The sequence below is a fragment of the Nematolebias whitei genome, chromosome 16, assembly GCF_014905685.2.
Source record: "Nematolebias whitei isolate Nwh7 chromosome 16, NemWhi1, whole genome shotgun sequence".
Taxonomy (NCBI): Eukaryota; Metazoa; Chordata; class Actinopteri; order Cyprinodontiformes; family Rivulidae; genus Nematolebias; species Nematolebias whitei.
The window spans coordinates 41,902,649-41,918,437 of record NC_056513.1 but is presented as its reverse complement, the minus strand read 5'-3'; the positions used below and the strand labels follow the sequence as shown (position 1 = coordinate 41,918,437).

The window sequence follows — 15,789 nt, the reverse complement described above, 5'->3', positions numbered from 1 at the left end:
TTTTTTGTTGTTATATACCTGGATGACTGAGAAAACAAACTTTGTGTTTTTGAAACCATTAGTGAAAAGGCCAGACTTCAGGGGTATCTGAGGCAGGCTTGGAACACAAGAGTCAGGGTGGCTTCTGGGTAATACCAGATGGCTAGGCCTCAGACCGACGAAGCCTCTTGGATGAGGGGCGAAACGTTTGTTTTTAACAAAAAAACGAAGTCCAGATGACATGATTCAACCTTTTTTGTTGATAATATCGTATCGTGGTAAAGCTGGTGATTTACACCCTAATTGTTGTTGTATAAGGAAAGCTGTCTGTGGCGGCCATTTTGAATTGGTTGACTCCAAAAATGTAATCAGTTGTTGATGTTCATCTAAGAAACCACAGCAAGTTTCATTAAATATATTCAGTAGCTTATGCAATATTTTGCTAACAAAAACACACTCACATACATATGTGCAAAAACACGCCTACCTTTTGCCAGAGTGATAAATGCTGTACGTCAACTTCAAACGCAGGAGTTTATTTCTTCTTAAAGCCTAATATTAATCTGTGCATAAACGCGCACCTCTTAGACGTTTTTAGAGCCCGTCGTGCATCGAACACATGACTCAGCACGTTTCTATGATGCTTTATAAAACTGCGTCCACCTGTTGGTCTCGCTGTAAAGACTGACTGTCCGTGTGAATCACAGTGTCCAAGCTGTACACAGAATCAAACCAAAGGGTTTTGCCTAAAAGATTGTTTGTGTAATCGAGTTATAAGTGCTTCAGCACCAACTCTTATCAGCATCACCATTTCCAACTTAAAACTTCCCGCCTGTAGCAGCTGGCGTGTTGGGTTTTTACCATCGTTAATGAAACGGATCTTCCTCTTGATGGCGGCCGTCATGGCGTCTGAGCAGAGAGCGTACAGATCAGCGCCGGTCATGTGACCGGGGCAGCGGTTCACCACATCCTGCAGTTTCACAGCAGGGTCCAACTGGAACCTGGAGAAGAAAAATACTGGGTTTGTTTTTACAATAAATAAACAAAAACAAGTTCTTGATTCTTGGAAATGTTCTCTTAAAATTCAAAGCTTCAAAATTACACTTTTCTGACAAAATGTGTGTATTTTCCTGCCTCATAAAGGAGACAGCAGATAATGCATAATGTGGTTTTTTTTTCCACTTTGCTCTTTCGTAGTTTTGCTTTTAATCTCAACGTTGAGGGATCTGGTCTCACTTTCTGAGGATGGCCTGGAGAACCTGCAGCTGGGAGACCTGATCTTCGCTGATTCCAACGTAGACCAGCTTATCGAACCTGCCAAGACCAAGTCCAGATGTGCAGAAACATTAAACATTGTAGTCAGACCAGTAAAAAAAACATCTGCTGAAGTCAGGACTCACATCTCACTACGACAGACTACCCACACCCAGCTAGTTTGTTTTGCGTTCATTGTTCTCTATGATCATGAAACTTGTTACGTTTCTCTGTTTTTATTTACATGTTCATAGACATGATCTCAGGGGCTGTTGTGGAGAGGAGGGTGTCTGGTTAGGGAACCTCAGGGCCGTGTCTCTGCTTTCTGCAGAGCATGTGGTTCTGATGGTGTCTTCAGACCACGACCTTCAGCTTGAACTGGGGCTGTTCACGGCGGAGGGGGAAGCAGCTGGGATGAAAGTCAGCTCCTCAAAGTTGATACTGTGGTTCTCAAATGGAAAAGGGTCAAATGCTCCATCTTGTTTGGGAATGAGTCTCAGAGACTCGAGTATCTCAGAGTAGGCCTGTCACAATAGCAAATTTTGCTGAGTGATTAACTGTCTCAGAAATTATTGCGATAAATGATAATATTGTTTGAAATTTGACAATAATTAGTAACTATTGTCAAATTTAAGATGAAATGTTAGTTAATTTGTTTTGTGTATAGTACCTTTTTATGACCACTGGATGGCAGTATAAGACTGTTTGAACCGAAGGATGGACAGCGAGGGAGCGAGCAGCGTGTCTCTTTAAAAAAAAAACAGGAGGGAGGCCCCTTGACGTGACATGGGCTGTCTCTCGTTCCTGTTTGTTGGTTCTCAAAATGGCGGACGCTCGGTGTGGTTTGAGCTCTTTAGCATAGCATTTTTCACACAGTTTTTAATAAAAAAATCAGTGAACAAGTTCTCTGCTTCTTTTTGCAGAGAAAAACAACTTTTTACACGAAGGCACAGGTTTCCACCGTGAATTTTTGGAGCTTCGACAAGATGGAGGTTTTTTCCCAAGGTCGGCCTGTTAGCTTAGCTCGTAGCTTATCTTCTCAGCTTAGCTGCTTTTAACAATCCAAAAACGCGATTTTGGACGGTTAAAATGGATTTTAAAGAGAAAGGGAGAGTCAGTGAAGAGCATCGGAGTTGAGCCTTTTGTCATCCAGTGTCTTCAGTAGAAAGAGAGAAACGAATAAATGATAAAGCCGATAAATGAAAAGGATGGCTTGACTGGAGTTTTTATTTTTTTAAGACTTGTGGAAGCAGTTTCCCATGACTAAAGGTGCATCTCAAAAATTAGAATATTGTGAAAAAGTTGAATGTCTTATCAATAATTTCAGAAAGTGAAACTAAAAATTATAATAAATAAAACAAAGTGCTATGTGTTGTCATCATCGTATGTTTCCATACAGTGATGCAACTGGTTCTCTGCATTTAACCCATCACACCTGGGATACACCCAGGTGGAGCAGTGGGCAGCTATGTAGGCACCTGGGGAGCAATCAGGGATTAGGCGTCTTGCTCAGAGACACTGTGACATGTGGGAATGGCTGGAGATTGAACCTGGGACTTTCTGGTCCCAAGTTGGCTGCCCTGCCTCTATCCCATCTCGGGCCCCGATAGATAGATTATATAGATTCATAAATATTTCAAGCCTTTATTTCTTGTAATTTTGATGACTACGGCTTACAGACGATGAAAAACCAAAACGGTCTCAGAAAATGAGAATACTCCACAACCAGGTTCTGGTACCTTTGTCAATGTGGGCCGGTACAGAGTCCTGCTGGAAAATGAGCAGAAGGAAGCATGAAGTCTCTAAGATGTCCTGCTAGATGCTGCGTGGACTTCAGAAAACCCAGCGGACCAGCACCAGCAGGACATGGACCCAAACCATCACTGATTGTGGAAACTTCTCTCGGGGCTTCAAGCAACGTGGATTCTGGACCTCTCCACTCTTCGTCCAGATTCTGAGACCTTGATATCTAAATTTTCAATGTGAAAAGAGGACATTGGACCATTGAGCAACAGTCCAGTTCTTTGTCTCCTCAGCAGGTAAGATGCTTCTGATGTCGTCTCTGGTTGAGGACTGGTTTGACTGGAGGAATGAGACGTTTGTAGCTCATGTCCAGGAGTTCATCAGCTGATCAGGCTGTGACATCAGCAGTTTACACACTGAACCTCTTCACAATGTTCTAAGTTTCTGAGACACTGAGTTTTGTCTTTTCATCAGAACCATCAAAATGAAAAGAAAGGCTTGAAATATTTCACTCTGTGCAATGAATCTATGAGAGTTTCACTTTCTGAAATGATTGTCAAAAATAATTAATATAATCAAGATGCTCTCCTAAAGCGTGGAATGAACGGCCTATGGGCATCTGACAGGCCTCTTCCCTGTACGTTTTAAAATCTGTTCTTAAAACCATCTCTTCATTAACTGAGATTATATTTTTATTTTGTGTTTCTGTTTTGATTATAAGTCTGTGTTGATTTGTGTTGTGCGTCTTTATTGTGCATTGTGAATGCTGTCGACTGGAACTGCACAGATCTTTGCTTCTGTAGTGCTTTATAAATAAAGATGGTGTGGTAACGTTATCCCTTTAGTAATCCATGTCTATAGCTCCTCATGTGAGGCAGTGTAGCATCCTCTGAAGTGACAGAAACGTCACGTGTGTGTTTGTGTGTGTGAGAGGTTTCAAACCTGCCCGGCCTGAGCAGTGACTGGTCCAGCAGGTCAGGACGGTTTGTGGCTCCGATCACAAAAACCGCGGCAGACGAGTGCAGCGTGTCGAGCTCAGCCAGCAGCTGGGACACCACTCTGCGCAGAAAGATCCAGCTCAAGGTTTAAAACACTGCGGAGGCTGAAAATTCATGCAGTTAAATAAACGTGATTCACTACAAAGGACCAAAAGAAAACGGTTTAATTTGAAAGACAAAGTTTGGGAGCTTAGCCAACAAAGTCCATGCTCAATAATCCAGGTGTACAATCCAACAATTTTCCGTCAGGTCATCTGGACAGTTTCTTCTCTTTTTTCTTTTGCTGAAACATTTCATCTTCCATCCAGAAGGCTTCATCAGTCAAGGAAACACACAGCAAAACTGATACTTCCCCCAACAGCTTACTCCAAAGTGAAACAAACCAGTTATGTTGGTGCTAAGATGGTCTCTTTGGCACGCCCCCTCCTCCGGTGCTGGCCCTCTCCCTCGTCTAAGGTGAAATGTCTCAGCATGAGGAAGAGGACTGGCACCGGAGAAGGGGGCGTGCCAAAGAGACCATCTTAGCACCAACATAACTGGTTTGTTCCACTTTTGGAGTAAGCTGTTGGGGGAAGAATCAGTTTTGTGTTGTGTTTTTCCTTGACTGATGAAGCCTTCTGGATAGAAGGTGAAATGTCTCAGCACAAAAAAAAAAGAAACTGTCCAGTTGACCTGACTGAAAATTGTTGGATCGGGAGCTTAGGTTGTTGTAAAATCCAGCATGAGAACATTTAGAGCTCTGGATAATTTCATCTGACCAGGAATCAGAGCATGTAAGCCCTCACCTGTCCATCACTCCTCCAGAGTCTCCACTGCGTCCCCTGTTTGGGGCCAGAGAGTCCAGTTCATCGAAGAAGACAACACATGGAGCTGCTGAGCGCGCTCTGTGGAACACTGCACAACATCCACATCAGTTAACTCATGATGACTGGACCGCACTTACACAGCACCTTTCTATTTACTCAAGACACTTAAAGCTCTTTACAACAATCTGTGCCTCATTTACCTCCACACACATCCATACAGCTCTCTACTAGATCTATGCAGAGACTAATCAGAGCTTTATCACGTTCATACACTGATGGGACACATCAGAGGCCATGAGGGGTTCAGTGTCTTGCCCAGGGACACTTCAGCATGTGACTGCTGGTGGAATCAAACCCCCAACTCTCCCACTGTAGGACAACTGTTCTAACCACTCAGCCACAGCTTCCCATTATTTATGGTGGAACAACACGATCAGATTAAACGAAGGACAAAAAAGCAGGAATACACACGGAGGAGAAACTTGAAGTCCAAACAAATGATCCAAAGCACAACCGATAAAAAATGTTAGTTAGTTCTTAATTCGATGGAAAGTTTAATGACTAAATGTCCAAGTTAAAACAAAAGAAACAATCAGAATATGTATCTTTATCTTTTTGTCAGTCTCTTGACGTTCACTTTCCTAATGTTGTGCTTTGTCATTCTGCTCACGTTCCCGTTTTTAATTGAACTCCAGTTGTTTTCTGTAATAAGAACGGAATGAAAGAGGAAAACACAACAGAAATAAAACGTACGATGTGTCACAAACCTTCTCTGATGTTTTCTTCACTTTGACCCACATACATGTTGATGAGCTCTGGACCTTTGACACTGAAACAGAAAATCATGGGCAGGTAAAAAAAAAACATCACAACGTTCACAAAGCTTTAGTCGTGAAAGACCAGAACTCCAGATGCTGTGAAATCTCCCACCTTCATACACGTTTGATGCCTTTTGATGTTTTTAAAAACACAAACCCACCTGAGGAAGGTCATGGAGCACTCGGTGGCCACAGCTTTAGCCAACAGAGTCTTTCCTGTCCCCGGTGGTCCATATAGCAGGACTCCAGTCCGGTTCAGACACAAAGACAAGAGCTCAGGACGCTGCAGAGGAAGCTGAATCGTGTCCAGGATCTCTTTCTTTACGCTCTCTAAACCGCCCACGTCCTCCCAGCGCACGCTAGGGATCTGCCGACACACATAACCATGAGCTGTGTTGGTTACAACCAGCCGAGGACTCAACAACTAAACACACAGAGAACATTTATGAAGACCTGCTGAGTGCAGGAACTGCCTGAAACCCCAACCAACATCAACTTTCTTCTCTAGAACCCAACATTCATTTAGAATTTACTTTTCACCCCAAGCTAAAAAAACACAGACATTTTAACAAACTGTAAAAAAAAAGTGTAAAGAAAACCAAGATCAAATAAAATGTTAAAGCTGTTGGTGACTCATTAGGGTTACCATGGTAACCAGACGCCCGCGCCTCTCGATTCATGTCAGCACTTTTACTAAGCCAGGCAGACAGAAAGGTAGAGAAGAAAATAAATGAGTCACTGTGTGAAAATTAACTTGTGTTGGGAATAAAAATACTCTGAGGTGAAAGCAGCAGAAGCATCACTCAGGTCGTCACGAGCTTTTTGACTCAGCAGTGACTTGTAAAGAAAACAGGACGAGCTAAAAAGATCCTTCTCCGACAGTTCTGAAGAAAAACCGATGATCCCTCTAAGCTGCACGCCTGCGCAATCACGCACTGCTCGCACATGCTCTGCGCACAAGAAGAGTATGACGTCATAGAAGAGCGCAGCGGTCTCTACAACCTGTCTGAAGTGCATTCAGAGTGGAGGGAGAAACCCCCCCCCCTGGTCAAAACAGACCTGTGGCACGTGATTTGTCTAGTGAAAACGGAAGTTTACAAAGTTTGAACCAATGAAATCACAGGGAAACTTTCAGTCCAGCCAGTCAGCGTCTTCTGGAGTTTTTGCGTTACGTCTGAAGAAGCTATGTAGCTACAAACCTCCTTGGCTTCTAGCGCTTTTCCAAGCTTTATATTTCATCTCATAGAGAGGAATAATATTTGGCGTTTTGGATTTATCACAGAAGTTTACGGTCGAACGACATCAAACAAAGACAGTAAGTTAATCCCATGACTTGTAGCCGGTTTTATCATGCTAAGTGTTAGCAAACAGTAGTACTCGGTGTACACAGTGCCTTGCGAAAGTATTCAGCCCCTTGAACTTTAACCTTTTGCCACATTTCAGGCTTCAAACATAAAGATATAAAATTTTAATTGTTTGTGAAGAATCAACAACAAGTGGGACACAATCATGAAGTGGAATGAAATTTATTGGATGTGTCAAACTTTCTTAACAAATAAAAAACTGAAAAGTGGGGCGTGCAATATTATTGGGCCCCTTTACTTTCAGTGCAGCAAACTCACTCCAGAAGTTCAGTGAGGATCTATGAATGATCCAATGTTGTCCCAAATGACTGAGGATGATAAATAGAATCCACCTGTGTGTAATCAAGTCTCTGTATAAATGCACCTGCTCTGTGATAGTCTCAGGGTTCTGTTCAAAGTGCAGAGAGCATCATGAAGACCAAGGAACACACCAGGCAGGTCCGAGGTACTGTTGTGGAGAAGTTTAAAGCCGGATTTGGATACAAAAAGATTTCCCAAGCTTTAAACATCCCAAGGAGCACTGTGCAAGCAATCATATTGAAATGGAAGGAGTATGAGACCACTGCAGATCTACCAAGACCCGGCCGTCCCTCTAAACTTTCATCTTGTACAAGGAGAAGACTGATCAGAGATGCAGCCAAGAGGCCCATGATCACTCTGGATGAACTGCAGAGATCTACAGCTGAGGTGGGAGAGTCTGTCCATAGGACAACAATCAGTCGTACACTGCACAAATCTGGCCTTTATGGAAGAGTGGCAAGAAGAAAGCCATTTCTCAAAGATATCCATAAAAAGTTGTTTAAAGTTTGACACCTGGGAGACACCAAACATGTGGAAGAAGCTGCTCTGGTCACATGAAACCAAAATCCAACTGTTTGACCACAATGCAAAATGATATGTTTGGCTTAAAAGCAACACAGCTCATCACCCTGAACACACCATCCCCACTGTCAAACATGGTGGTGGCAGCATCATGGTTTGGGCCTGCTTTTTGTCAGCAGGGACAGGGAAGATGGTCAGAATTGATGGGAAGATGGATGGGGCCAAATACAGGACCATTCTGGAAGAAAACCTGTTTGAGTCTGCAAGAGACCTGAGACTGGGACGGAGATTTATCTTCCAACAAGACGATGATCCAAAACATAAAGACACATCTACAATGGAATGGTTCACAAATAAACGTATCCAGGTGTTGGAATGGTCAAGTCAAAGTCCAGACCTGAATCCAATCGAGAATCTGTGGAAAGAGCTGAAGACTGCTGTTCACAAACGCTCTCCATCCAACCTCACTGAGCTCGAGCTGTTTTGCAGGAAGAATGGGCAGAATTTCAGTCTCTCCATGTTCAAAACTGATGGAGACAAACCCCAAGAGACTTGCAGCTGGAACTGCAGCTGGAACTGCAGCAAAAGGCGGAGCTACAAAGTATTAACGCAAGGCACTGTATCTGGACGGTCAAAGGAAAAGTTTACAAACAGTGGTGAGACCAGCTGTGTTGTATGGTCTGGAAACAGAGACATGGACAAAAAGTCAGGAGACAAAACTGGACATGGGAGAAATGAAGATGTTGAGGTTCTCCTTATGAGTGACAAAGATGGATAAGATTAGGAATGAGATCATCAGAGGTACAGCACAGGTTGAACAACTGGGAGATGGTTTGGACATGTCCAGAGGAGGGACAGTGGGTATACTGGTAGAAGGATGTTAGAAATGCAGCTGCCAGGAAAAAGACAAAGAGGAGATATATGGATGCAGTTAGAGAGGACATGGAGGTAGTTGGAGTGTGGACAGAGGATGCAGAGGGATGCTCAGAGCTCAGGGAGCTTGTGTGTTTGTCCAGACACATGAACAGTTAGAGGGAACATTGAGATCGGATGTGCACGCTCTGAAGTCGGAGGGGATTTAAGAGAAAACCATAACTCAAAATCCCATTGTTTTGACAATTTCCCATCAGATAAGATTTTTTTTTAGTAGCAAATGAAAAATCAGGACGGAAACAAAATAAAATTGAAACAATAATAGGAAAAACTCTTCAGAGTTTATGCACAGACACCCTCAACTGCATCTTACAGGAGAAGTGTTTTTATTTACAACAAAACTCTTTAAAGTCTCATTATGAGGCGTGTGTGTCACCTTGGGGGCTCCGATGGCTTTGGAATGGGCGTCTTGCAGGGTCTCCAGGGCACAGGTGAAGTCTTGGTTCATGATGGTCACTCCACTGGAACACAGGTCCTCCTGGCGCTGGCCACCACTGCACGAACAACACAACTCTGAGACCAGTCACTGAGCTGAAGCACATTCTGTGCCGTTTTGCTGCCCCATTATCTGGGTGACAGTCAGGTGTCGACTAGCTACAACCACTATTTTACAAGTATGTGACACACGTCACATATTAAATAATGTGGAGGTTTTTCAGTTACAGTCTAGTAATTGAAACTTCTATTGAAAATACTAAATCTGATTTGTCCAACCTTCCTTTATTCAATTACAAATCTTTTCCAAGTTCTGGTATTTCCTGTCTCCTAAAGCCTTGGGATTGTAGTATCATGTCCCTTTATCTGAGCCTCTGAGGTACTTTGACTGTTTGTTGGAAAAGTTGCTATTTAATACTTTGTGCTACAATGTGCCTTAATTAAAACAAACTTGGACTCAAACCTAGAGCCCGACTGTACATCAGTAGGACCGATATTTTAGGACAATATAGACGTTTGGGAAAATATCGGAATCGGTGATAATTGTCCCATTATGCGCCGATATAAACACTTCTAATTTCCACCCCTAACATGCTGGGAACCAGCCATGTCCTTACATGCCACTGGCGTGTACAATGTATCCAGCAGAGGGAGCACGCAAACTACTTTCAAGTCATGGCCGCGCTGCACAGCCAAAGCAGTGAGCAATACTGTGAAGAATATTTTGCTCAACAGAGCACGGTAAGTTTATTGTAATTGATTGGTAAAATTAAAAATCAATAATAATAAATTGTCTTCAGTCCTCTAACCCACTTTCCATTAGTAGCCTTGTAAACTTTATCCGGAACAATAAATCTAACATAGAGGTAAAATAAATTAGTGTTAGTAATATTATCTTCGTCGTCCTCAATGAAATGAATTGTTTGTCTGAAATATTTACTCCTCTGCAAACAAATGGGTTTAATTTATAATTTTGTAACACACTTGATAACTTTATGGTGAATAGTGGAGGACAGAAAATGTGAACGCATGTTTACTTGGATTCTTCAGGGTTGACAAAGCTTAAATATTTTCAGCCAATACATCGGTTATCAGCACTAGCCGTCACCTCACAATATCGGTATCGGCGATAAACAAAATTTCCATATCAGTTGGGCTCTACTTTCTACACATGCACGATTAGTCTGTGCAAGGTTTCCAGCATTTCGTGAAAACAAACATCTCTAAGTAAATCCTGAAATTCCAGGAGATATTTGAGTCACATAAAACACTCAGAACTTGGTGCCTTAGGTTGTGGGCAGTCCCAGTCAGAGATGACCGTTACTGTAGCCTATGGTACGCGCAAATTGCATAGGTTCTTAATAATTATTTATATTGTATGACATTAGATACTAAAAAGCCACTATAGCAATCAGTAAAGTTACAAGTCCTGTTTACACTGTAGAAACACATGGACTCGCACTAGAATCAATACAAGTCCAGAGAGATCATCTTTTGAACACCAAATCAGGTGTTCCTTGATTTCCTGAACCCTGTCTGTATATGTCAGAAATCTTTTAAAGGTCTCTTGTTCAGTTTCAGAGACTCACCAGGTGCTAATCAATCTCCTGCAGGCAGATCTTCCAGCTTCAGCTAACAGAACACTCAGATCCCCCAACACAAAGCCCTGAAGAGGAAACGCAAAGGGAAAGAATGGATAAAAAATGTTTTACCGATTCCATCACCATCACGTTGCTACAGACACAGAAATGAATCGTGGATATATATATATGTATCTGTTCTGACCTTCACGTTCAGTATGTAACTCAGTGTAAATAAATATCACTGCCATCTCTGAAAAACTGCACTTTAGAATTCAGTTAGTTACAATTCATAATTTGTGCCACTATTTGGCGCTGTAGTCAACACACTGGATATTTAATTTAGCTTGTTCTGTTTTATATTCCGCAGCACGGTGGCGCAACTGGTAGAGCTGCTGCCTCTCAGCGAGCAGGTCCCTGGTTCAAACCCCAGTCCAGGGGCCTTTCTGGGTGGAGTTTGCATGTTCTCTCCGTGCATGCGTGGGTTTTCTCTGGGTACTCCGGTTTCCTCCCACAGACCAAAAACATGCATGTTAGGCTGATTGGTAACTCTAAATTGTCCCTAGGTGTGAGTGAGAGAGTGAATGGTTGTCTCATTTGTCTCTATGTGTCCCTGTGATGGACTGGAGACCTGTCCAGGGTGTACCCCACCCCTCGCACAGTGATTGCTGGACATGAGCACCGACGACCCCCGTGACCCAAAATGGAATAAGCAGGTAAAGATAATGGATGGATGGATGTTTCATATTCCATTCAGTTCAATTCAGTTTATTTATATAGTGCCAAGTCACAAAAAAAGTCATCTCAGGGCACTGAACTTTTAACATTTAAATGTACATTGATTTTATTTAAATACAAAACTGAAGAATGCAGAATAGATGTCACCTTTTACAATTATTTCATCACAAAATGCTTTTATGTCCCAAATGAACTGCTAAATGAGAAAGTTATTTTTTTATTAACCTCAATGAGATAAAGACTTCTAACTGTAGATATTTATCACACTCATGTAGTGAACTAAGCCTCAGGTCAAATCTGCCCCTGAGGGCCTTCCTGGGACAAGAACCGTCATTTCATTGATTTGAGTCCAGAAACACAAAATTAAGTTCATCCAGAGACTTTCTAAGTGTGTCCTGCACTGATTAATTGAAAGAACACTCTCTTTTTTTATTATCATTACTATTTTACAATATCTTGATAATCAAAAGTGTGTTTAGTTCAAACCATTTTAAATGTTGAAGTGAACTACTCATTTTAAATCAACTGTGAAACAGTATAAATGATTTTTAATCCTCATTCAAAGTAGAAATCAAGTTAATGTTTGTTACAAGAGTAATTATGCATTTTGATTTTCTGTCTGAAATGAGCAAGTTGTAAGTCGGTCAAAAGTCAAGTTTCGGTCAACAACATGTTTACTGGAAAGAAATGTCATGTTTAACTTTTCCAGACAGATATGGGAGAACTGGCTCCAAAAGTCTCTGTTTCTTCAAAACATCTTTCTGTCTGTTCTTAAACAATCCAATCTTTCTCCTTGACTTTTAATAACCTCTTACATCACTAAAACCACACCCTGTTGGTTCGTTTCGACCAATCAGGAAGTTCTCAGAGGAACCGGAACTGAACTCTTTAAAAGGGTCAACACTTCCTAGTTTTCAGAGAGCAGCAGAGTTCAGAATGCTGGAATGCTGGAGAACAACGGGAACTAAGCTGAACAACGTTCCAGGGAGGACCTCGAACGAGAAGTCCCTGAACGAGAGAAGTTCAGAGGAACAATGAAGAAGTCTGTTCTGGGATGAACTCACGACTCCTGAGGTTTTAGCTGTTCTTACGGAGACGCTGGAAAGAGTTGAAAGGAAACTCTACACCGACGCCGAAACTATCATCTGCAAAGGTAAAGAGTCGATCTCAACCAAAGTGTACCGTGGGATAAGCTGGGTCCAAAGGAGCGTGTTGTCGTTCTGGTCTACAGACCTACATCTTATACAGACACATACATCTTCACCCATCTCTCTCCATTTAAACTCCCTCATTTCCCATCTTTAAAACTCTTCTATCTGCCAGTAATTAATCCAGATATTTTCAGAAATGTCTGTTGTAAAGCTGACCCAGATACCATGGCCGTATGGTTTCTGATTGTAAAGCTAATTAATTAAGCTGTGGTTGAAATCAATGTTGCCAAATTAATGTAAATGTTTGATGTTAAACTTTGATTCTGTTAATAAATGACCGCATTCATTTTGATGGGTCAAAGAAAATTAACGTCTCACGTCACATTTAATTATTCAATGCACGATAGAACTCAGTCCAGAAAAATGAAAGAATCCGTTTAATTTATGAATAATATCTCACAGATATATGTTCTTTACACTCAAATGTTTTATAGTGTGTAAAAATATTAAAGTGCTAATTTAACCACAGGAACATCCGGCCCTCAACAACAAGTGTTCTAATCAGGACTAAAAGTCCAGAAGTTCTCCTTAATTAGAGGAAAAAATAAGATAAAACAAAGACCCAGCATACTGCGGTGAGTTTGGAGAGTCTCTCCAGGTTGACGTCTCTGCCCAGATGAAGGTCCTGACTCAGGCTGACCAACATGGAGCACCGCTGCTCTTCTGTGGGACATTCCAGCTCTACCTGGTGGATAAATGCCCCCATGACACCAGCTGAGAGATCCTGAGCTCTGCAAACCGTCGCCACAACGACCACACTGAGACACACAGAGGAGAAAGGTTACACAGAGAATGTAAAAGCTAACCTGATCCACATCAGACATGTTTGACTGATCATCTGGATGCCGTGAGGAGAAATACAGTTGCATAATGGTTCATTTGTCTCCTACTCAGCGTAAGGTACATTTGTAAGTAAGTCGAAATGAGCACAGACTGCAGGGTAGAAGAAGTTAAAATGGTGATTTCTGCCTAAACTAAGATATGGGTAAAAAAAGTTTGTCATGAAAAGCAGCAAACTGAATGTATTTCTTTAAGGAATGTTAGCTCCAACATGTCATCAGACTCATAATGTGAGCTGTTATTCCCCCACTGTCTGCAACAACAGTGTTCATTATAAAATATACATTCATTCAACCTTTATTTATACAAGTTAGTCTCATTGAGTCACGAGGACTCATTTACAACACAGAGCACAACAACAGTAAGCAGTCATAAAAAGCATATAGAATGAAAAGTAAATAAAAGTAGTGAATACGTTTTTATGTCTATATTTTGATTTACTTCATTTTGTATATTGCTTTGTGTGTTGCCTGTTTTTCTGTCTGTACAGCACTTTGGTTGGTCTTGTCGCCGTTTTAAGTGCTCTATAAATAAAATGGTATGATATGGTATATAAAACTAAATAAAATCAAGCTACGTTATGAAACGAGGTAAAATACTAAAAACAGGAGCATGTCTGCATTTTAAAAAATCCCTTGCAGGTTAAAGTGGACAGCTTCAGATCTTGTTGCCAGGTGGTTCAGGATACAGGAGCAGAGTAGGAGAAGGCCTTTTGGCCGATTTCAGTCCACACTGAGGGGACGCTGCATCATTAGCTAAGGATGATACTGTAGTTTGTAATGTTTTACAACAAATGTGTTGTTTGAAATCTGATGTGTAGCTATGTTCGCATGTGCAAAATTCTTTGATCAGAATGAAATGTATTCAGATTAAATAATCCAAATGTATCGTTTACATGAGCACAATCTGTTCACGACGAGCGTTTACATGCAGTGGGCTTTTTCCTTAACCCCCCCCCCCCAGAAGAACAAGTTCAACTTCTGTGATGAACGTAAACAAATCTGAACTCTCAAAATGGACCCGCGACAGGTTTTAATGACGGTGGAGACGTAGCTGCACTCCCTGACTGAGCTACAGGTGATGCAGATCATTTTGAGCTCTTTCAGAGTTTCTAGTAGAAATGTTGTGTCGCTCACAGACCAGTTTTGCTTCCCCGACATGATATCATCTAACCAGGTGGAAATACGTGAGGTTGACAAGTCGCAGTCACGTCAGTTTTCCACAACTGGAATAACATGATCAGATTAAGTGTTTACATGCACACCGTTCGGATTATGAATCAGCATAAACCACCCGTCTCATTCAGATTGAGCTGAATCAACAAAAAATAATCCGAATGGGGCGTTTACATGATGCATTTTTATTCCAAATGGTCGTTTAATACGATTACTTATGTCCATGTAAACATATGACTGGTCATCTTGTTTGATCACTGCAGCTTCTACATAAATGGATTCAAAAGAAACCAGACAAACTCATGTCATGTGACCTGAAAAGGACAGTTGCAGAGGCCGTGCAATGCAGAGCCAGATGTTATGAAGATGTGCTTAGTGTTTTTCATTAGGTTTATAGGTGGTTCACTGACTTGGTGGGAACACTGCTGAGCAGCTGGCAGAGCATCGCCTGGACCCTGCCGTTGTCTTCAGGAGGCCCTCGAGCTCGGAGCAGAAGCTGCAAGTTTCTGAGCAGCAGGACGCAGGGCTGAAGAGCGTCTGCTCGCTGGAACACCGACTTCAGCTTCGCCTCCGAGGCTGCAGGGGTGTCTGCACACATGGTCACACAGTCCACCTACACAGAACAAGGACGCATGACTGCTGCAAGCTGCAACTGAACACAGACACATGAGCACACTTCCTACACTCCACTGTATTAATGTATTGATTTTATAATTGCAGTTGCACCTTCAGCAGGTGGAGGTTCAGTCTGCGACACGCCGCTCCGACCACAGTCGTCTTCCCACTGCCTGCAGGACCATGGAGGAGGACCGTACAACCAGACAGAAACCTACAACCAAACAACAGTGACTTCACTGATCAAAGACTGAACCTCTGGAAAGTCTGGTAAAAATGTCAAGTCACAAGTAATTTGATAATTTTATAACACAACTAAAACAAATATCCTTACAACTGCTAGAATTTAAAGTACAGTAGTCCGTCGTTTATCACAGGGGATCTGTACCCTGAAGACCCACCATAAGTGAAAAACCGCAAAGTAGGAATTGTAGTACAAGTAGTAGTTTATTTTTATATGTATATATATATGTATATA

At 41.9% G+C, this 15,789-nt stretch overlaps 1 protein-coding gene across 1 annotated transcript in view; it reads right to left on the bottom strand.

Moving 5' to 3' along the window:
• The window catches only part of pex6 (peroxisomal biogenesis factor 6), a 40,195-nt gene that overhangs the window by 10,103 nt on the left and 14,303 nt on the right, over nt 1–15,789 (bottom strand). Inside the window, exons 7-17 of the mRNA XM_037690615.1 lie at nt 15,423–15,525; nt 15,107–15,309; nt 13,253–13,439; nt 10,742–10,818; nt 9,094–9,211; nt 5,760–5,965; nt 5,548–5,609; nt 4,760–4,868; nt 3,919–4,035; nt 1,216–1,293; nt 841–980 (exon numbers count right to left, since the gene is read on the bottom strand). Of these exons, the coding sequence (XP_037546543.1) occupies nt 841–980; nt 1,216–1,293; nt 3,919–4,035; nt 4,760–4,868; nt 5,548–5,609; nt 5,760–5,965; nt 9,094–9,211; nt 10,742–10,818; nt 13,253–13,439; nt 15,107–15,309; nt 15,423–15,525 (1,400 nt within the window). The remainder of the gene's footprint in view (nt 1–840; nt 981–1,215; nt 1,294–3,918; nt 4,036–4,759; nt 4,869–5,547; nt 5,610–5,759; nt 5,966–9,093; nt 9,212–10,741; nt 10,819–13,252; nt 13,440–15,106; nt 15,310–15,422; nt 15,526–15,789) is intronic.